The 21,490-nt window shown below is 42.5% G+C and overlaps 1 protein-coding gene across 8 annotated transcripts in view; it reads left to right on the forward strand.

Moving 5' to 3' along the window:
• The window catches only part of OSBPL8 (oxysterol binding protein like 8), a 193,954-nt gene that overhangs the window by 100,047 nt on the left and 72,417 nt on the right, over positions 1–21,490 (forward strand). The window contains exon 2 of one of the 8 annotated variants that reach the window (XM_074942010.1): positions 16,077–16,276. The exons of the other annotated variants lie outside the window; for them this stretch is intronic. Coding sequence (XP_074798111.1) covers positions 16,132–16,276 — 145 coding nt within the window. The 5' untranslated portion in view covers positions 16,077–16,131. The remainder of the gene's footprint in view (positions 1–16,076; positions 16,277–21,490) is intronic. 8 annotated transcript variants of the gene reach the window in all.

Below are 21,490 nucleotides of genomic sequence, written 5' to 3' on the forward strand. Positions count from 1 at the left end.
TAGGCTAAATTTATTTTCAGTGTTAAAAATAGATATGGCAAATATTGAAAACAAGATTGGAGTTTTAACGTATGTCTTCACTGCTCCCAGCCTAGGTGGACAAACTCGTGTTACGAGGATATGAGCTAGTGTGCTAAAAATAGCTGTGTGGATATTGCTGCACTGGCAGAGACTTGAGCTAGCCATTGGAGCTCAAACCCAGATCTGATCTCAGGTGGCTATCCTGACCCTCTGCTGGTGCAGCACATCCACGCTGCTGGTTTTCATGGGTTAGCATGAGTCTGTCTACCATGGATGGGATACACGCTCCCAGCTGCCGTGTAGATGTACCCGAAGAGGCTTGTGCAAGAATCTTTGCTTATAACTTGAAGTTGTGTACATTATTCGTTATACAAATCATCCTTTTCAAATTGGACACTTGTAAATCATGTTAACTATTCTTCCAAAATTCAGAAGTGTCCTCAGAAATTGAGCTTCCAAAATTGTCAGACTTTTGAATTACAAATATGTTCCCAGGCTATCTTAATGATCAAAGGTTACCTGTACTTGCAATAACTGAAATACTAAGAAAACTCTGACTTGTAAATAGATACTGAAAATTGTTTAAGATGCTTTGAAAAAACTTTTTGCTACTAGTATTCAGATAAGATTTGTCTGTTAAATTTATAACTTAGTTTATAAAAAGTGTTCACCCTACTGTCCAGTTTTTATACATAAGTGATAAAATATATCTCATGGGTTTAGCTTTCTAGGACTATCTGCTTTTTGTTGAGTGACAAGAGAATGGTCTTTGGCTTAAAAAAAGTGTGCATATGACAACTCCATGTAGAAGCACTTGTAAAAAGAATGGCACTAAATGAAGTCTGTAATGCTAGGTTATCCAGGGATTTGAAGAACAGGAAGGTAGTTTTGCACATGTGATTGGGCGAATGCCTTCCATGTCTGAGGGGTAGCAGGGAGAGTGTGCAAAGGTGTGTGTTTGGCAACAGAATCACTGGGTTGTGATGGCTGCCATTATTGGTGGCGGATAGTAGACAACTTGATAGCCTATGATAGATGGGAGGGGAGTAGTCTGTGAAGGACCTTAACACACATACTACTTTTCTTCACTTTTATGTAGTAGAGAAGGGGGAACCACAGGTGGGACAGTAATAGAGAGGTGATATGGCTAAAGTGATGAGCCAGGAAATGTGTCATTGTAGTAATGCTTTGAATGGATGCAAGTGGGGCAAGATTGCATTGGCCATAACGATGGAGAGTAAAGTTGCAGTAAGCCAACATGCTAGATGGGGGCCTGGATGAGAGATTTGTCTGTGTGGACAGAGAGAAAAAAAGGCCAGGTTGTTAGAAGTGTTATGAAGGAAGAAGAAGCAAGATTTAGATATGGCCAGGATGTGAGACCCTAAAGAAAAGGCTGAGTTTGAAGACATCAAGCTGACAGGCCTGACAGGAAGCATGTTGGGGTTGTCCACTGTGCGTGGAAAAAGGAGGAAGCAGGACAGTTTTTGGGGGGGGGGGGTGTACGTAAAGCTTAAGAACTCTGTCTGGCCAGGTTCAGTTTAAGCTGAAACTTGAAGGAAATCACAAATCAATGTCCAAAAGATGGGCCAGAATTTTAATCAGGATGGAAGGAGATGTAGATTTGTGAGAGTCACCAGCACAAAGAGAATAGATGGATATCATAAGACAAAGCATAGATAGAGTGAGAAAGGGGGTGGGAGGCGAAGAACTGAGCCCTGAGCCAGTCCAACAGGAAGTTGGAAAGCTGATAAGCAGGCTCCTCCAATACAAAGAGCAAAGGATCAATTTGAGAGAGAGAGAAGAACCAGGAAAGGATGGAAGCATAAGAGCCAACAAATGACAATATTTCAAGACAACAGTCCTAGTTGTTGGTGCCAAAGGCAACCAATGGGTTGAGAGGGATGAGGATGGAGTGCTGGTTCTGAGTTTTGGCCAGGAAGAGGTCACTATTTTAGTGGTGTGTAGGAGGTGGAAATTTCATTGGAGAGGATTTATGCTATAATTGGAGGAGAACAACTCCAGGCAGTAGTTGTAGACAGTGTACTCAATGCACTTAGAGGAGGGGAGGTAATAAGTATTACTGACTCTTACAGGTATTGAAAGCGAGGCAGAGATTGGACCAGACTCTGCCTCCTTTGTTAATGAAGAGTAGTAACTTACTATACAAGTGATCCCATTAATTTCACTGGTACAGTTTATGGAGTCGTAGACTGGTAAGGGGAGAGTCAGGTAGAGCCAGATTGTGCCTCAGAACCTTAGTGAATTAGCAATATCAGGATTAGATTGTGGGAGTTCTGCTCATTCTTGTTGACCACTTTTTTTGACCACTTTTGACTCAAAGTTGGAAGAGCATTTGTCTTTTTCTATTGCTGTCTCAAAATCCTTATCTCCTACTACCTCATCCCCATTTAATATGTTTGAGAAGTAATAAAATATCTCTAAATTGCCATTTGCATCAATGGCTTTATATAAATAATAAATGCTGTAGACAGATATAAAGCATCATTTGTAAATTTACACATACAAATAAATTGACAGTGTTGTGACAGTGCTTTGCAATAGATTAAACACAGAGGAAAAACTCCTTCAGAGTTTGTATTGAACTTGGAGCAAAGCTAGTCTTACCCCCGCTCAAAATGGTGGCACCTCCTAGACTGTCATTGTAAGAACACATGATCTAAGAGATGTCCAAATCACCCATCTCATGAGAGGAGCCAATGATTGCTGGACTGACAATTGCCTGGTGAAGTCAGTCATGTCCATCAGGATTGCATTGAAACATAGAAAGTAATCCAAATCACACAGATGGCAATACAACATCCAAAGACTTAAATCCTCAGTGCACCAAAAGAACTTCCAAATGCTCTTTAGTGAAAAACTGACCATATGCACACCTGGAAATGACAACACAAGTGTTGAAGAAGACTGGGAAGCCCTAAAACATACCGCCCATGAGGCTTGTGAGGAATCCATTGGCCTTGCTACCCGCTGCCATCAGGACTGGTTTGACGACAACATTAAGATTACAGCCCTTTTGAACCAGAAGAGAAAAGCTTTCTGCGACTGGCAAAACCAACCACTAGCCAGTCAGAAGCAGAGCTCTTTCCATCAGCTCAAAGCTACTTCAAAGAACGATCTGAGAAATCAAAAACAGATGGTGCCAGGACAAAGCAAAAGAAATCCAAACATGCACTGGCAGACATGATATGCAAGGCGCTTTTTGTGAGACAAAGACCCTGTATGGACCAAGCTTATGTGGCCTCACATCTCTGAGCCCTGAAGATGGTAGTACCCTTCTTAAAGATAACGAATCCATCAAAGAGCGCTGGAAGGAACACTACCAAAAGCTTCGAGAATCAACTGTGACTGACCACACCATCGACTCCATCCCTCTGCACCCAGTGTGGGAAACTCTTGCTAACCCACTGACACCTGAAGAGGTCTGCAAAGCAATTAAACAAATGAAAAACAATAAAGCACCAGGTCCTGATGGCATACTACCTGAAGTACTGAAAGTGGGGGGAGAAACACTGACGAACAAGCTTCATTTGCTGCTCCTCAAAATCTGGTGTATTGAAGAAATCCCTTCTGACTTATGTAATGCTAACATCATGACCATTTTCAAAAAGGGAGACAGGGTCAACAGTGGGAACTATGGAGACACTGCTCTCCTCTCCATCTCTGGGAAGATTCTTGCTAGAATCTGACTGAATTGCCTGCTCCCTCTTGCAGAGGAGGTAATTCCAGAGTCCCAGTGTGGCTTCAGACTATCACGAGGCACAACTGACATGATTTTCACAGCCAGGCAGATCCAGGAAAAATGTCAAGAACAATACCAGGAGCTGTATGTGCCTTTTATCAATCTGACTAAAGCCTTCGACTCTGTCAGCCATGAGACTCTGTAGAAATCATGTCAGAGTTTGGCTGCCTAAGCAAATTTATCACCATTGTAAGACTCCTCCACAACAAGATGACTGCCTCCATCCTGGACAGTGGCTCTACCTCTGAGCCCTTTGTCATCCGAACTGGGGTAAAGCAAGGCTGTGTACTGGCACCCACCCTTTTCTCCATTTTCTTAGCAGCTGTGAGAACATTAACCCAAGACTGTCTACCACAGGGCATTGGCATCCAATATTGGACTGACTGCAGCCTCTTCAACCTTTCTCATCTCTGTGCCAAAACTAAAATAATATCGGCAACAGTAACTGAACTCCAGTACGTAATGATTGATTGTGCTATAGTTGCATTCTCAAAGGAGGATCTACAAACAGCCCTTAATTGCTTCTCTGAAACTTACAAAAGCCTAGGGCTAACTCTGAACATCAGCAAAACAAAAGTTCTCCACCAGCCAGTCCCCAGTCAATCATCAGACCCAGCAAGGAAGATCTACATTGATAAAGAAGAACTGGAAAATGTAGAATGCTTTGCCTATGTTGGCAGCTATCTCTCACAGAGGGCAGACATAGATGTTGAGATTCAGCACAGAATCCATTGCACCAGCCTTGCCTTTGGCAGACTGTCTCACCAGGTGTTCAACAATCACAACAGCAGAACACATACTAGTCTTAGTTTATAAAGTGGTGGTAATCCCAACTCTCCCCTACAGCTATGAGACTTGGGTGACCTATGGAAAACACATGAAAAACCTGGAGCACCAGCACTATCTTCAGAAGATCCTCAACATAAAGTGAGAGGATCATCACACTAATGTCAGTGTCCTCACAGAGGCTAACATCTTCAGTGCTGAGGCCCCGATTATCCAGCACGAGCTGAGGTGGAGCGGGCACTGTGTGCTCATGCCTGATGTACGCTTACCAGAACAACTGCTGTACTCCCAACTTATCAAAGGAGAGAGGAAACGGGGAGGCCAAAAGAAAAGCTTTAAAGACACCCTCAAGATAAACATCAAGAGATGTGGCATTGACATTTTACACTGGGAAACAGCAGCCCAGCATAGGGATAGCTGGCGAAGACTTGTCAGAGAGGCATGACCACTTTTGAGGAAAATTGCATTGCACTGGTAGCAGAAAAGCAGCAGAAAAGAAAGTAAAGACAACTGTCATGCAGCAATCGTGGCCCAACCCTGTCTTCCAATACCACCTGCACCATGTGCCAATGAGCCTGTGGCTCAAGGAGTGGACTTCTTGGTCACCAAAGGACCCATGAAAAATAAAACATGTGAAAGATCATCCTCAACCTCGAGGGATCGCCAATAATGATGATGAGTAAATATTAAGTCTGTTAAGTGATAAAAAAAAATCGTGATTAATCGCGTGATTAATTGCAATGTTAAATAAAAAGAGAACACCCTTTATTTTAAATATTTTGGATGTTTTCTACATTTTCAAATATGTTGATTTCAATTACAACACAGAATACAAAGTGTACAGTGCTCACTTTATATTTATTTGTGATTACAAGTATTTGCACTGTAAAAAACAAAATAAATAGTATTTTTCAGTTCACCTATAACAGTACTGTAGTGCAATCTCTTTTTCTCATGGAAGTTGAACTTACAAAGGTAGAATTATGTACAAAAAACTACATTCAAAAATAAAACAATGTAAAATTTTAGAGCCTGCAAGTCCACTCAGCCTTACTTCTTGTTCAGCCAATCGCTCAGGTAAACATACTTGTTTGTATTTGGAGGAGGTAATGCTGCCCACTTCTTGTTTACAATGTGACCTGAAAGTGAGAACAGGTGTTCTCATGGCTGCTGTAGGGGGCATGCAAGATATTTACGTGCCAGATGTGCCAAGAATTCATATGTCCCTTCATGCTTCAACCACCATTCCAGGGGACATGCTGATGACAAGTTCTGCTCGATAACCATCCAAAGCAGTGTGGACCGACGCATGTTCATTGTCATCATCTGAGTCAAATGCCACCAGCAGAAGGGTGATTTTCTTTTTTGGTGGTTTGGGTTCTGTAGTTTCCGCATCAGAGTGTTGCTCTTTTAAGACTTCTGAAAACAGGCTCCACGCCTTGTCCCTCTCAGACTTTGGAAGGCACTTCAGATTCTTAAACCTTGGGTCGAGTGCTGTAGCTATCTTTAGAAATCTGACATTGGTACCTTCTTTGTGTTTTGTCAAGTCTGCAGTGAAAGTGTTCTTAAAACAAACAACATGTGCTGGGTCATCATCCAAGAAATATATGGCAGAATGCAGGTAAAACAGAGCAGGGGACATACAATTCTCCCCCAAGGAGTTCAGTCACAAATTTAATTAACGCATTATTTTTTTAATGCGTGTCATCAGCATGAAAGCATGTCCTCTGGAATGGTGGCCGAAGCATGAAGGGACATACAAGTGTTTAGCATGTCTGGCACTTAAATACTTTGCAAGGCCAGCTACGCTTTCTGGTGACATTGTAAATAAGAAGTGGGCAGCATTATCTCCTGTAAATGTAAACAAACTTGTTTGTCTTAGTGATTGGCTGAACAAGAAGTAGGACTGAGTGGACTTGTAAGCTCTGAAATTTCACATTGTTTTGTTTTTGAGGGTAGTTATGCAACAAAAAAAATTACACTTGTAAGTTGCGCTTTCACGACAGAGATTCTCTAGGCCGGGGTCAGCAGCCTTTCAGAAGTGGTGTGCTGAGTCTTCATTTATTCACTTTAATTTAAGGTTTCATTTGCCAGTAATACATTTTAATGTTTTTTAGAAGGTCTCTCTCTATAAGCCTATATATTATATAACTAAACTATTGTTGTATGTAAAGTAAACAAGATTTTCAAAATGTTTAAGAAGCTTAATTTAAAATTAAATTAAAATGCTGATCTTACGCCGCCGGCCCACTCAGCCCACTGCCAGCCTGAGGTTCTGTTCACCTAGGCTGGCAGCAGGCTGAGCGGGGCCTACGGCCGGGACCCTGGCTGGCAAGAGGCTGGCAGCCAGAACCCCAGACCGGCAGCGGGCTGAGTGGGGCTGACGGCCAGGACCCCAGACCGGCAGTGGGCTGAGCGGCTCAGTCCGCTGCCGGCTCTCAGTCCACTGCTGGTCTGGGGTTCCGTCCGCTGGCTCCTGTCAGCCAGGGTCCCGGTTGCCGGCCCCGCTCAGCCCGCTGCCGGTCTGGGATCCCGGCCCTGCCCACATAGAGTGGGTACCTACCTTCTCTCTGGTTCTAGCCCATTCTCTTCCTCTCTGTCTGCACTGAGCTGAGGGTGGGCGTGCACTGAACACAGGGCTGGGGGTGAAGGAGCAGACTGGGGGTTGGGATGTCGGGTCTGACCAGGAGCTAGAATGAGGGAGAGGGCTCAGGGTTGGGGCAGAAGGTTTGGTGTGGAGTGCTTACCTGGGCAGCTCCCATTTGGTGCAAGGGGTGCAGGTAGGAATGTGGGGAGGGGGGTGCAGGAGCTCCCATTTGGTGCTCACGGTGGGAGTGAGAATGTGGGGAGTGCAAGAGTCAGGGCACGGAGTGTGGGGGGGCTGGGTATGTATGGGGGTGCAGGAGTCAGGGCAGGGGGCTGGGGGTGTGTGAGGAGGGTGCAGGAGTCAGGGCATGGTGGGGGCTAGGTATATGTGGGGGGTGCTGAAGTCAAGGCTGGGGTCATGGGGGGTGCAGGGGAGAGGGCGTGTGAGGGGGGTGAAGGAGTCAGGGCATGGGGAGCTGGGTATGTGTGGGGGATGCAGGAGTCAGGGCTGGGGTCGTGGGGGGATGCAGGGGTCAGGGCAGGAGGCTCGGGTGTGTGTGGGGGGGTGCAGGGGTCAGAGCAGAGGGCTGGGGTGTGTGTGAGGGTGGTGCAGACGGCTGGGGGTGTGGGCTGGGGTCATGGGGCTGCTCCCGGCCCCCATGCCCAGAGCAGCTCCCGGCCCCCCTGCCCAGAGCGGTTCACAGCACGGGGCTGGTGGGGGATATGCCCTGATTCTACCCTCCTTCCCCACGGCCCCATCCCCACCTCTTCTCCACCTCCTCCCCGGTGCAGCGAGAGCACTCTGGGTCCGCTTCTCCCCGTCCCTTGCAAGGGCCATCAGCTGATCAGCAGCAGGGAGAGAGGGAGGGGTGGGCAGGCATGCAGCACGGTAAAGGGGAGGGGGGAGCTTGCCTGCCCTGCAGCAGCAGCCGGCAGGACCAAGCTTCTTCACCCTGCCCCCGCGTGGGGCGGATGGAGAAGAGGGGGCAGGATTTTTAATGGCACCCCTGCTGCTGCCTGCCGGGGTTCTGGCCTGGGTTTGGCAGCGGGCGCTGAGCGGGGTCGGCAGCTGGGACCCGGTAGGCAGCAGCGTGCCATTAAAAATCGGCTTGCGTGTCGTGTTTGGCACGCGTGCCATAGGTTGCCGATCCCTGCTCTAGGCTAAGGTAGTTTGTCAGTAAACTCTTGCTGATACTCAACCTATGTTTTCCTTATTCATTCCATTATCCTCCTTGTTATATCCCTTTGCATCTCCAGAATAATTCCTCCAACTGTGGCTTTTAGGCTCTCCTTCTGAAAGGCTGTCTCGAGTATGTGTGACTTATATAATTTATGCATTTCTTTTTTTTGTTTACCAAAGCCCTTGCTGGATTCTTGGGCACAGAAATAGGGGGGTTGGTAAATGGTTTAAAAAGAAATCACACTTGACAGACTGTTATTCCTCAGTCTTCAAGTTGTTTAGTTGTATGAGGGATTTCTGGGATGTTCTCTTGTAGGTGAATCAAGGCTAGCCAGAATGTTATCTGATTATGCCATTTAAGAATGTATTTTAAAAAAAGTGATAAGATTAGAGAACCAATTAATTAATTAGCAAATGGTGTAAATAGTATAATATATAAACTATCTCAAAGGAAGGTAATGCACCCCTTCTGTTCGGCTAATCTCTTAGGCAAACTGGTTTTCATAACAAAACAAAGAACTGAGTTTCTCCTGTGTTCCCTGAAGAGATACAAGACTGAACTTGCTTAGAGACTAAATTGCTACTAATCCCTAGAAACAATACAGTATTCCCTCCGGATCAGATCTGAAATCCCCATCAAGAGACCCGCATGTTTGATCTCTTTGTTTGAGATAGCATTGCAATAGACAGTGCTTTTAGATTTTCAAAAATTAAACAGAGGTAGGAGAAAATTGTTCCCAAGCAACGCAACCTGAGAGGTGATTTCTAACCATTTTGTGTTCTTTGGGGATTTTTGCAATGTCTTGTACTCCTTGTGCCTCACCTAAAGAAGGCAGTTTTCACTTTTGTCACATTTTGTTCCACCTCATTCCGATGTCCTGTTTACTTCACTTTTGCTTCATGTATGTGGCATTCATTATGTTCCTTAAATTAGGTCAGGACAGTAAACCACATGCCCCTTACCCTATGCCACTCCATGAATCATCTGGGCAGAGGGAGTATAGAGCAAGCAGTGTTACTGGCCCATACCCATTAGCACAGTGGTCTCCAACCTTTTCATGCCCAAGATCACTTTTTGAATTTACCCTTCCCCAAAGCCCCACCCCACTCACTCCATCCCCCCCCCCCTCCGTCACTTGTTGTCCCCCACCCTCACTCACTTTCACTGGGCTGGGGTAAGGGGTTAGGGAGGGGATGCAGGCTCTGGGCTGGGGCCGAGGGGTTTGCAGTGTGGGAGGGGGCTCTGGGCTGAGCCTGGGGTAGGGGGTTGTGGTGCAGCAGGTGGTTAGGGGTGCAAGCTCTGGGAGGGAGTTTGGGTGCAGGAGGGGGCTCTGGGCTGGGGCAGAGTATTGGGGTGCAGGAGTAGGTGCAGGGGGGGCTCTGGGTTGGGGCAGAGTGTTGGGGTGCGGCAGGGGGTTGGGGTGCTGGCTCTGGGAGGGGTCAGTGCTGTTTTGGGGTGCTGGCTCTGGGAGGGGGCTCAGGGCTGGGGCTTGGGGTACAGCAGGGGGTTTGGGGTGCTGGCTCTGGGAGGGTCTCAGGGCTTGGGGTTGTGTGCAGCCTCCTGTCGGACAACACTTACCTCCTGTGGCTCCCGGTTGGTAGTGGAGCATGGCTGCCACTAAGGAAGGCTCCCTGCCTACCCTGGTCCCATGCTGCTCCCAGAAGGGGCCAGCGCGCCCCTGGGGTGGGACAGACAGCACCTGGCTCCGCACGCTGCCCATCTCTGCAAGCACCGCCCCCGCAACTCCCATGATCACAGCTCCCTGTTCCCGGCCAATGGGAGCTGCAGGGGTGGTGCTTTCAGACAGGAGCAGCAAGTGGAGAGAGACCCCTGCCCTCGCGGGGCTGCGCTCGCCGCTTCTGGGAGCGGTGTGGGGCTGGAGTAGTCAGGGAGCCTGTCTTAGCAGCAGCCCCGCTGTGCCACCAGAGATTACGATCGACTGAGAGATCCTCTAGGATCGACCCGTTGATTGCTATTGACTGGTTGGTTGCCACTGCATTAGCAGATTTCACAAAGCATCTGAGCTGTCTTAACCTGGGATGGAGCAAAAGGTAGGTAGTCCTGATGAATTTCTTGAGCCCAAGGCTTGTTACAACACATGTTGCCACATAAGCCCCCAGAGAGAAGTCCTGAACATACTAATTACCTTTAATAAAGAAATGAAAATGTCACTTTGAAGTGTGCTTCCTCCTGTTATTGAATAGATATGGCTTATCTTTCATAAGACATTGAAAATGTGGTTAAATGAGTCTGCCTTATGGAATTTAAGCTTTCCTTGTAGGATCCTTATTCATGAGTAGTCTTGCTAATTTTAATTGATAACTCATGTGAATAAGGTTCCACTCGCATTGAGCCCCCAGCCATTAATTTTAAGCTCTATATTGCCTAATTAAAATTTTTATACATTTTTCAAATTTTGCTTTGTGATTGTCTTTTAAAAATTATCTTGGCAGCATGTCTGCTATTCATATAGCATACTCTATTAAATTCTAAATTAATGGGAATCCCCTTTGTGTATATGTAAAGGCATTGTATTTTGGAAACAATATGCCATACAACAGAGAGCTGCTGCTTGTTAAAATTACATTTACTTATTTCTATATGGGTAGTAGCTTTGCAAAGACATGAAATATTCATTGGACTGTGTTTTAAGAGGCACAGTGTATCGGATTAATGTGAAGGAGAAAAAGGCTTTTCAACCAAGCTTTCTTTGCAAGTAAATCTCAGCAAAGCTGACCTACTTGAACCTGAACTGTTGGAACCTGAACCTGGAATTTCACAAGTGTCGTGGAGGCCAAAATTATTGAAACCTCAGTAGTGAACAAGTCTATGCACTTCTGCTGGGAGGAGCTGAGGGACCATGCAGCTGGTGAGACACCAGGATACAAGCATGTACAAGCTGCAGAGAGCCTTGATGCAAATGCTTGTACTGTAATCAGAAGTACCGAAGGAGTTATGCTTCAGCATAAATTGTGCCTGGTTTGGAATTACTAAATGGTGGAGAAGAATATTTGGCAGGATTAAATTGGTTTTCCCTTAGCATACTATTAGCACTGCTTTCAGAATTAATAGCATTGTGGCTCGGATGTCTGCTTTGTGACTCTCACTGGTGTCTGAAGGCAAGTATACCTCTAAAAGAGCCTTTTGATCCATAGGAGAAAAACAGACTTCTCAATTATAATGGCTTTTAAACTAAATGTAAAATATGCATGCTGTATAGAAACAATTTTGATGTATCTGACAGCTGTTAATAGTTGATTTTTTTTTTCAATCAGTTACATACTGTAGAAGTTTATACATACTGCTGATTCATGTGGGTAACATGAAATTATTTACAGATCTATTTTTGAGGCGGCCAGTTGGATAATATTGCATTATAGAAATGTCAGGCCATATTCCTGTCAGAGACTTAAATGCACCAGGGCTATTTTCCCCCCTTACCGCCCTCACCCCCCGCGTCTCCTCCATCCCCCGGCTTTTACAGTGTTCATTGATTTAAGGAGGTCTCTGTTTCAGGAACTAAAAGGAATTATTTTCCTTTCTCTTTGTTTTGTTTTAAAGTATGGCTATTGCATAAGAGAATCTAAGTTGTGGCTGCTGTTGCACCAACAGTAGCATTTCTTGGTTGTATCCTGAGCCTGTGCGCTCAGAGCTAAGAATACTGGCTGAATATAGTGTAAATTATTACAAGTTCTGATTTGCTCAGTAAGGGTGTTCAGTTTGTGCTGTTGATTTGGAGCTTAATTTGCATGCTTAGTGTATTAATACCTAAATCATCCAGAGAGCTTTCTTCTTGTTTGACCAACTCATGATTTTTAATTGTAATTTTTTTCCTTATAAGAATAATTTTTTATTAAAACCTAACCTTTTCTAAAATGTGTTGCTGTGCTGTTAATATAGAAAGACCTTTTGATTGTGTCCATCCTGTGCACTGTGATTTAGTTCCATCCCAAGCAATCTTATAAAAAAGAATGCCTTAAGCAGGGGGTTATGACATATTTTTTCAGATGGCTTTAAATTTATTTCTAAAAAGAAAGCCCCAATTTAATTGCAAACAAATATGGGGCATACATTGTGTTCTTCAGAAAATGTCTACAGTAGATTGCAATCTTCTTCATTGGAAGATATGTTACTCACTTTTTAAAATAATCCTTACCATACCCATTTCAGACCATCACGTTTTTCTCCTTTGTTCCTTGTTTTGTATAGTACCATATTACCTTATTTTTTCTACATAAATGATGTATTAAAATCAGAAGCTTGCTTGCATGAAGCATCTAAAGTTACTGGTAAAAAGAATTTTAAGTGTCTTATGTGCACGGATGCACTTCAGATTGGATGCATTCAGGATATAGAATGGTTATCACACAATTCATATGGAGTCATCTCCCATTCCCTCCTGTGAGTTGCCAGCAGATACACTTGGTAGTTTTGTTGAATTTTGTAGTCTTGTCTCCTAGACTTTACATGGGGGTGCGTATCAATCCATTAATTTTATAATTGAAGTGATTCTGCAGGCAATAGGTCCTGAAACTCAGGGGCCTAGGAATCCTTTTAAATGCCCTTTTAATTTTTTTTTATCAGTTCTAAAGGTGCTGGCTTAGTAAATCTGCGTTTTCCAAGTGCTGATGGCACTTGCTATGGTTGGCATTCTGAATTTGTGCTGATGTGTTTAAAAATAAAATAAAAAATTCACAACTTTTGAAGCGTGGTAAAGTTCCAAAGTTGTCATGTAGAAGATGGCCAGAATCTGAGCATTTACCAAGTTGTCCAAAATGCTAAAGTGTCCCTCTCAGCAGAGGAGGCTGGTGCTGGTTGTGGTAAATTCAGAAGGGTTTCTTTAAATTTGGAATGCTGAACATATTGAGACCAGAACACTCTGCTTCTCTAGCTTGTCGACTGCAGAACACAGCTTGTGCTGCGTACTGTCACAGTGTGGAGTCTGCTGAAATCTGGGCCTGGAATTAAGGCAACATAGACTGGAATGTTTACTACACCGCAGGCGATAGTTCACATGTCCACCACAGTGTAACCGTGCTGTTGCTGTATCAGTAGTAAAAGGTAAAGACAGGAGATCATAAAGGAGTAGTATCAAGAGTCATGTCACAGGTTTACCATTAACAGGAAATATAGATTTTTATCGTGGCAAATCAATAAAATGTGGTAGTTAATTGGGATAGTAGGTATTAAAAACTTGATCTTTGTATGTTGCTGGACTGGAACATTCAGCATTTAGCAAGGTTCTGGCCCACTTAGCATTCGTGTTACCTTGGGTATTTTGGAGCTATGGTTTCTGTGGATGGCACATGAGTTGGATATTTCAGTCACAATCTCTCTTTAATGCCTGCCTTGCCTTTGGCATGTGCTAGAAATTATTAGGCTGTTAAAAGAGGACTGAGTATTATTTTACAGTTCACAGCATCACAGAGAGGAGTAGGCTACAATTATTTTTCTAGATTGAAAGACATTTTTATGTGCCACGTACATACTTTGCACTGTTACAGCTACTTTTAGCAGCCATTGTAGGGACAATAGAATACTGCAGGCTGCTGTGTTTAGGTGTGATCCAGTGAGCCAATCTGACTTGAGGATGCTTAGCACCTCACAAAATTGGAGTGGCTGAGCATTAATTACAAACTATTCTATCGTTAACTTGATTTTGAGAATGGCTTCCTCCAACGAAGGAGAAATAGCCTTTGTGTGAGGAAGGAACCCAGCTGAGCTGAACGTATATTTTTTTTCTTTTGCATTGTCCAATTAAAATGAACCAGGTTTCATAATGACTTTTGTCTCCGATGCTGTATAGCAGGGGTGGCCAACCTGAGCCTGAGAAGGAGCCAGAATTTACCAGTGTACATTGCTAGAGAGCCACAGTAATCCGGCAGCCCTGCCGATCAGCGCCTCCCCATCAGCTGTTTCGTGGTGTGCAGGAGGCTGGGGGTGGGGGTAGGGGGAGGAGTGAGGGCATGGCAGGATCTGGGAAGGGGTGGAGTTGGGGGCAGGGCCTGTGGCAGAGCCAGGGGTTGAGCAGTGAACACCCCCCAGCACATTGAACTGTTGGCACCTGTAGCTCCAGTCCCGGAGTCGGTGCCTATACAAGGAGCCGCATATTGACTTCTGAAGAGCCACAGGTTGGCCACCCCTGCTGTATAGTAAGAAAATGGAGCCAGCAGAAAAGTGCCCAGCAGTGAAGAAAATTAACTTGTGGGAGTGGATGTGTTTTTTTAAAAAAAATATTGCTTAGTGGCTACTGACAATTTGAATGGTGTTAATTGTTAGATATGGGAAACAGGAGAATTGCCCATATTAAAATAGATCGGTAGGGAGAAGGAAAACTGATTTGGTTGTTTTACATGTGAGAGTAACAGCAGGTAAGGTTTGGTTCATCAGGTTACTTATAAGGTCAGCTCAGAGTTCTTAATTGGATTTTTTTAAATGGGTTTTATCCTCCTTTGGTTTGCTTGGCTGCTTCCACTGAAGTCTTAATTTTAGGTTTAAAAAGGTGATTCACTGTGCTGCAAGTCTTAATTATATTTATTGGGTATAAGTGTTTCTGCATTAAGCAAACATTACGGTTCTTTTTATTTTTGTGGAGGTTATATCGCTTTAACTGTGCGTCAGAAATGTAGAAAGAAAAAGTTAACAGAAGAAAAAAATTAGAATAAAATACTTGCTTGTTGCATGAAGTGGGTAATTGCTTAAAAATCAAAATAAGTAATGAGAATTCAGGTCAGTGTTAACAGAAACACCACCAGCTAGGGTTGCAGCATTGATTATTAAAAGTTAACAACCTAAAATTTTAAACAACGAATTTATTTTGAGTGCCTTAATTTTTGAATGCCCAACTAGACAGATGTTAAATGAGCCTGGTTTTCAGCAAGTGCTAAGCACTTGCCCCCTGAAAGCCAGGCACCTCTAAGGTGTGTCCAGTTGGGCATTCAAAAATTGAGGTACTTAAAATACCTAGTCTTTTTAGGATGCTTAAGCCAATACTAGTCTTCAGAATTGGTATATATTTCGTGAATTGTTAACTGTTAGCGAATGGGACTCATCCTCTGTTAACATGTGGACTTAAAAGGTTTATATTGGATTATTGTTTGGAGAGACTATCAAGATGCATCTCTCCCTTTGAATTGTAGCTTTTTATTTTTATTTAGAATCTACAGTAATCATAGGTGACAAACAGTGGATAGCAGGAACCTAAATTAAAAGTAGAATTTAATCACTATTATATAAAATAAAGCATTGGCTGCCTTCTCTGAGCATTGGCACTCATGGTAGTATATTTTTTAAATGAAGTGTCAAATAGGAAATGCACATTACTACATTAGATCATGAGTTAATTTTTATACAGTATAAGTTTGGGGCTTGGGAGACAAGCAGGCAGCGGAATCTATTTAACAAATCCATTCTGAAACCCTAAGTAATGACAGTTGCTTAGTGCCCAGCAAGCAGTGCTGAACAGCAGCCTGACTTGAGATGTACTGATTGAATTAAATGTGAAATATCACTGAAGTAGGATGGTGAGAGGGGGCACAATCCATTCCACTTTCAGCTCATTAAGAGAATCTGCAGCAGCATAATTTGAGCCTATAATGTCTCTGTTTATTGCTGATTTTGACATCCTCTGGTATCTCCTCACATCAGTGTGTATGTGTGTTCTTTGTGTCTGTTCCCTTTGGATCTTGCTAATCAGAATGTGAGGTAAAAGTCTGTTACTGCAACATTCTTGTTCCAACCAGCTAATGCTAACCAGCTGTCTGAGTGAACATAATCCTTACACAGACCATCTAACTCATGAAGGAAGAGGGTCCACTGCGACGTAGGTTTTCTTCATGTGCTGGGGTTTCGCCTGGTGTGTTTCCTGCACGATCAGATGTCCGAAAACTTGTCCGGAATGCTTCGTTTGGAGGATACAATGAAATATCTCCTGCTTTACCAGGTTTGTTTTGTCTCACTCTTGCTCGGTAGCTCTTAATAAAAACAAAATTTACAATCTCAAATCCATCAATTTAGGCGAAAGCCCTTCACTAAGATGTTGGTATTACAGAAACTAGAATGAATAATTCCAAACATATTTCTGGATGAAATCTGCTTGTGGGAAGAGCAGAAATTTTGTATCTTTGACAGGTGCATAAATAAACTAGCTTGTTTCAGAGAGAACACAAGTGTGCCTTCCTAAAAGGGATTCTGTACATGCTTGATAGAGAATGTCGTGCTTTGTTTTGATTTGCATACAGGATGCAGTTTTTTGCAACTGAAAAATTGTACAATGGGGAGAGAGAAAGTGAGACACAGATTTTTTGAACTGTAGTTTTTAGCAGTTCCATGGTAACTGCTACAAAGTTCACACACAAAATGTCAGTGGTCTTGCTTAGAATGACAAGTCAAGAAGCTGAGTTAAGGCTAAAGTTTTATTCTTAATCACACACCCCCTCTTTTAGTATTGCAGGGGTCTCCAGTAAATGACTTTATATAGGATGGGTTGAATCTCGTCTTGGTCATACATTTCAGCTTGTTCTGATAGGTGAAGGTGTGCAGGGAACAGTGTTAATTAATAATACTATAATGAGAGCTGTGGTGGATTTTTAAAAAACTTTTCATTGTACATCTACATAAGTGTGATTCAAATCAATATTAATGGGGCATATGTTTCTATATTATACTTTAGAAAACTTAGACTTTAAAAATCTATTTCCAAGTATTGTCAGTCTGAAGTACAATACTGCTTTGAAAGTTACAATGTAAAAATAGCCTGTGTGTGTGACAAACATTTATTTTTGTCAAGTTATCTCCATAGAGCCAGGAGAGCTGGAAGAGGAAGCTATTTCATTCCTTTATTGTTTGCCCTCAACAGAGTAGCTGGCTAAGTTGCAGTTAGTTACATCTGTGTAAATCCATAGAGGACAGTTGGGTTGCTGAGTGTCACTGAGGGGCAACTTCTTAATATTCAAGTTCTGCCAATTGTCACTGATGGCCTGATTTTGCTTGCAGAACCTTTACTATAAGTGGAGGTAGACAAGAAGAAAAGAATACAATAGGATTCCCCAAGCCTAGGCTGAATCTGCAGCGCTGGAAATTAGAGAAATCCTCTCTTTTACTTATAAACCAAACTCATACGGTAATCAGTGAAACAAGAAATATGGACCACACAGCACCATTTTTAGTCTTTTGTCTAGTGTAGGACTGCACATTAAGTGTTATCTCTGACCGTTACTTTGACAATAACACTTTTAAAAAAAAAATTTCTTTTAAGTAGGACAAATGGAAAAGATGGTTCCTACTTTGGTGAACTAGATCAGGGGTTCTCACAACAAATTTTTTGTTGGTCTCCGAGTGTGGCCACCACCTCTTGCTGGTGGTGGCACTGACAATTTTTCCTAAAATACTTAATTAACTTTAGGAAAAACAAAATAAATATGCACATATACATGTCCAAATCATTGTAATTTATTTATGTAGGGTTTTTTTCAGACTCAGTAATAAAAATCATTTATATTTGTCTCTATTCTTTACTGCACCTAAGCAGAATAGAAACCCAAATAAGGCGCTTTGCATGTTCTTGTCTTTTTATTTTTGTTGTTTCTTTTGCTTTTTTGGTTGTGCTTCCTTAACACCTCCCCCCCCCCCCCCAAAAAAAAAAAGACTTGCTAACTAGTAAGTCTTCTGCTGTGAAAAGTGATATTTGTATGTTTGTTAATATCAATTTTCACAGCAGAGTTATTCAACCCCGGCAAGCCCTGGGACAAATTAAGCCCTGGAGCGGGAGGGAGGTAGCGGGGCCCAGGGACAATGGCGGGGTGTGCTGAGCCTGGGGCCGGAGCCTGGAACCAGAGCCTGCCACCGCATGGTTGGAGCCTGAAGTCCCGTGGCCGAGGCCTGCCTTTCCTACCCCTGGGAAAGCGGGAATTCACCAGCTGTCTGCCCCTCCAGCGTTTGTGTCCACTCCCTTCATCACAGCCCAAGAGGCTGTGACCGCAAAGAAAGGCACTGGCGGCCGCACGCTGCCATGGTGACTGCATTTGAAAAACACTGATTTGAGAAGTCTGTGGGAATTACACACACAACAGATTTGTAGCTCTGTGAAGCTCTTGGTATGGCTTGTGTAAATACCTATTTAGGTAATGCATCTACCTCACTTGATAGGAGTAGCCTTTCAATTTGTTATGTAAATAACTGTTTATGCATACGCGGAAAACACCTGGTGTAAAACAAGCATATGTAGTTAAAGTCCTGAGGAAATGCCTTGGGGAAAAATAGTTACTGTGGACTTACTTTATTCATTTTTTCAAAGCAAAATCTTATTTAGAGAAATTAGTAACCAAAGTTGTTGTTTTTCATTATATAGTTGCCAATTTGATTTTACTACTATAGCTTGCTGATCGTGAAACACTTGAAACTACTTAATTTCTAACAAAGATGTTAAAACTGGTTGTGGGGAAACACCCAGAAGTTGAGTATTCACACTGTAGGTGTTTGCCAGTGTGTGCCTCCTGCATTGTTCCAGACAAAACATGTTGTTCCAGAGCTAAATATGCTGTTTTCCTTTTATGTCCCACGAGCCTTCTCCAGTATTGCTACCTTCCCTTAAGCATAGCTCATGTAATTCCTTAGAGAGTGCTTAATTCTTCAGTTCAGTGCATTATCTTTCAAATCTGTTTATTGCATCCACTCAAGTTAACCTGCTTCTTAACTTGATGTGTCAAAGTTGACAGCCTTGTCGGTTAATTGACTTTAGATCTTCCTGATCTCTTCATTTATGCTTTCATTTTTGCATTGGTGCACATATGGACTTTAGAATTACAATAAATCACAATACAAATCACAATAAGTGACAGTTCTTACATTTTGAATCATAATGTGTTTGGTGTTGGTATTGAGTATTTAATTAATTTCTTTTATTATATATTTTTTTCACTTAAGTGTCCTAAATGGGAAGGTTATTTGTTGTGAAATGCAAAATCAACATATGAAATGATGTCCCCCACAGTGATGAAGAGCTTCATTTGTGAAGTTTGAGGTTAAACTCAAATTCAGTTTTTAAATGGCACCATATCATAAACTATGTGCCAAAGATTACCCTGCGTAAACAATAAGGTAATGACTAATCCTTGTGCTTTTTTAAAATCAGCTTTCTGTAGAGGGCAGAAGAAATATACTTTTTGGAGGATTTTTTAGTTCAGAAAATATTGTCTTAACTGTACAAACTAATATCTCCTCATTGTGTTTTAAATAGATTTTTAAACCATCAGAGCTCTTGGTTGTCAGTTCAATTAATATGTAACTACTAAACTCTGACTGCTGTTGTATAAAAATACTGTCTTGCAATCAGTTGGGTCTCATTTAAATGTGATAAGACTGTCAGTTATAAAAAGAATTGCCCTAATGTTTATAGTAGGCACGAAAATTAGGGCCTGAACCAAAACCCATTGACTTCAGCGAATTTTGGAGCAATCCCTTGGTGAGTTTATAATCTGAGGGCCAGAACCTGGCCCATGCCAAATCCGCTTTGTTTTGGTCTGGTGGAGAAAAGCAAATTTAAATATGGCCTTAGTGGATTCCCTACTGAGATCCCACTAGTGGTGTATAGCCAGCCCGAAGCCACTCATCACCTCCCCTCCCCTTACAACTCTCAGTATATGGCATACGAGGGGAGGGACTGTTGGGAGTGCTGCAGTTCCCTGGCCACTATTCCTGGCTGCTGTAACAGCCCCTTGGAGACCATTTCAAGCTAGGCTTAGGTTAGAGCAGCTTTTAACTTATCCTGGGGGTGAACTTGATCCTGCTTTAACTTGAATCTGCTTTAACTTATCCTGTGTGGGGATGAACCTGCAGCTCTGGGATCAGATGAGAGTTAAGTTTGTCACCTTTGCCACGTCATTTGGTACTGTGCTAAGTACATCTCGGCCTGTCCCAAGGATTGGTCTCATGAGCATAAATGCATAAATCTGAATTGATTCACACGTTGGGACAGAAGAACTCAGATTATTTTCTTTTTAGCACTATAGTTTTTGTGTTGAAATGGACACAAGGATACTTTTAAGGCTGACACATCTGTCTGCACATATGTGATTCAATTGAAAGCTATACTTTAAGTTTCTAATTAAACAGGGCTCAATGTGCAGAATATTTAAGTGTACCCAAGAAACCAGTTACATGAAAATGAAAGAAGAAATTAAAAAGATGAACTGCAAACTGTCGGTGATTCAGATAGAAGAACTTAAGACCTGGGTTGATTTTTAAACACTGCTTCCAGTCCCCAGTCAGTTCCAACCTTGGACAGTGACCTCAAATGCATTTTGCATTAGCATTTAGTACCACGAAATGCAGACTTCCAGTGCCTTAAGGGGTAACAGAAATACAAATATAGCAATAACACAGAGCATTAAGTTCAAACAGATGGATCCTCCTCTGTTACGCCATGTTATCGCCATCAAGATTCTATATGCATGTATAGATAAATTCACAGTGTATGACTGATGGAAAAACCAGGTATATTTTTGTCTACAATAACAAAAAACAAGTATACCCTCTAATACAAATTGTTCAGGAAGGTAATAAGTCAAGGGGGCAGCTAATCAGAACAGAGTATATACAAAGTGAAATACATATTGACTACAGAGTTTTGGCTAACAAATAGTTTTAGGGTTATTTTGGTACAAATCTCCTTGAACGCGTTAGACTAGTAGTGCGTCTGTTAAAATAAATAAGCTTAAAATACACAGATGCTGTCATCATATGAGAATACATGGCAAAAGTGGTGTTTAACTATTTTAGGCGATGATTAGGTTAGAGGTAGAATACTGAGTTTTGTAGACCATTTTCATAACACCAGGGAGAAAAATCTGAAGAATATATTTAGTAGAAGTTTTAAAAAGCTGCCTTACTGTCGCTGGAAAAGAGGCAACTCCAAGGCAACACAGTGCTGGGACGCACAACTAGGCAGGGTTTTTTTTTGGTAATGGAACAAAGCTCTTTACTGCAAAGGTTCAAAATCCGGGACGCTATCTTAAATAGCAAGCTGAGTGCAATAGTTTTGCTTTGGTTAATTTTTTAAAGTATAATTGTTCAATCGAATAGTAAGTGTTTGAAACAAGTAATACAAATTAGTTTGATACAACTGAACACTAAAGAGAGAAGAAACTGAAGCGTGAAA

This window comes from Natator depressus, chromosome 1, assembly GCF_965152275.1.
Source record: "Natator depressus isolate rNatDep1 chromosome 1, rNatDep2.hap1, whole genome shotgun sequence".
In the NCBI taxonomy this organism is placed as follows: domain Eukaryota; kingdom Metazoa; phylum Chordata; order Testudines; family Cheloniidae; genus Natator; species Natator depressus.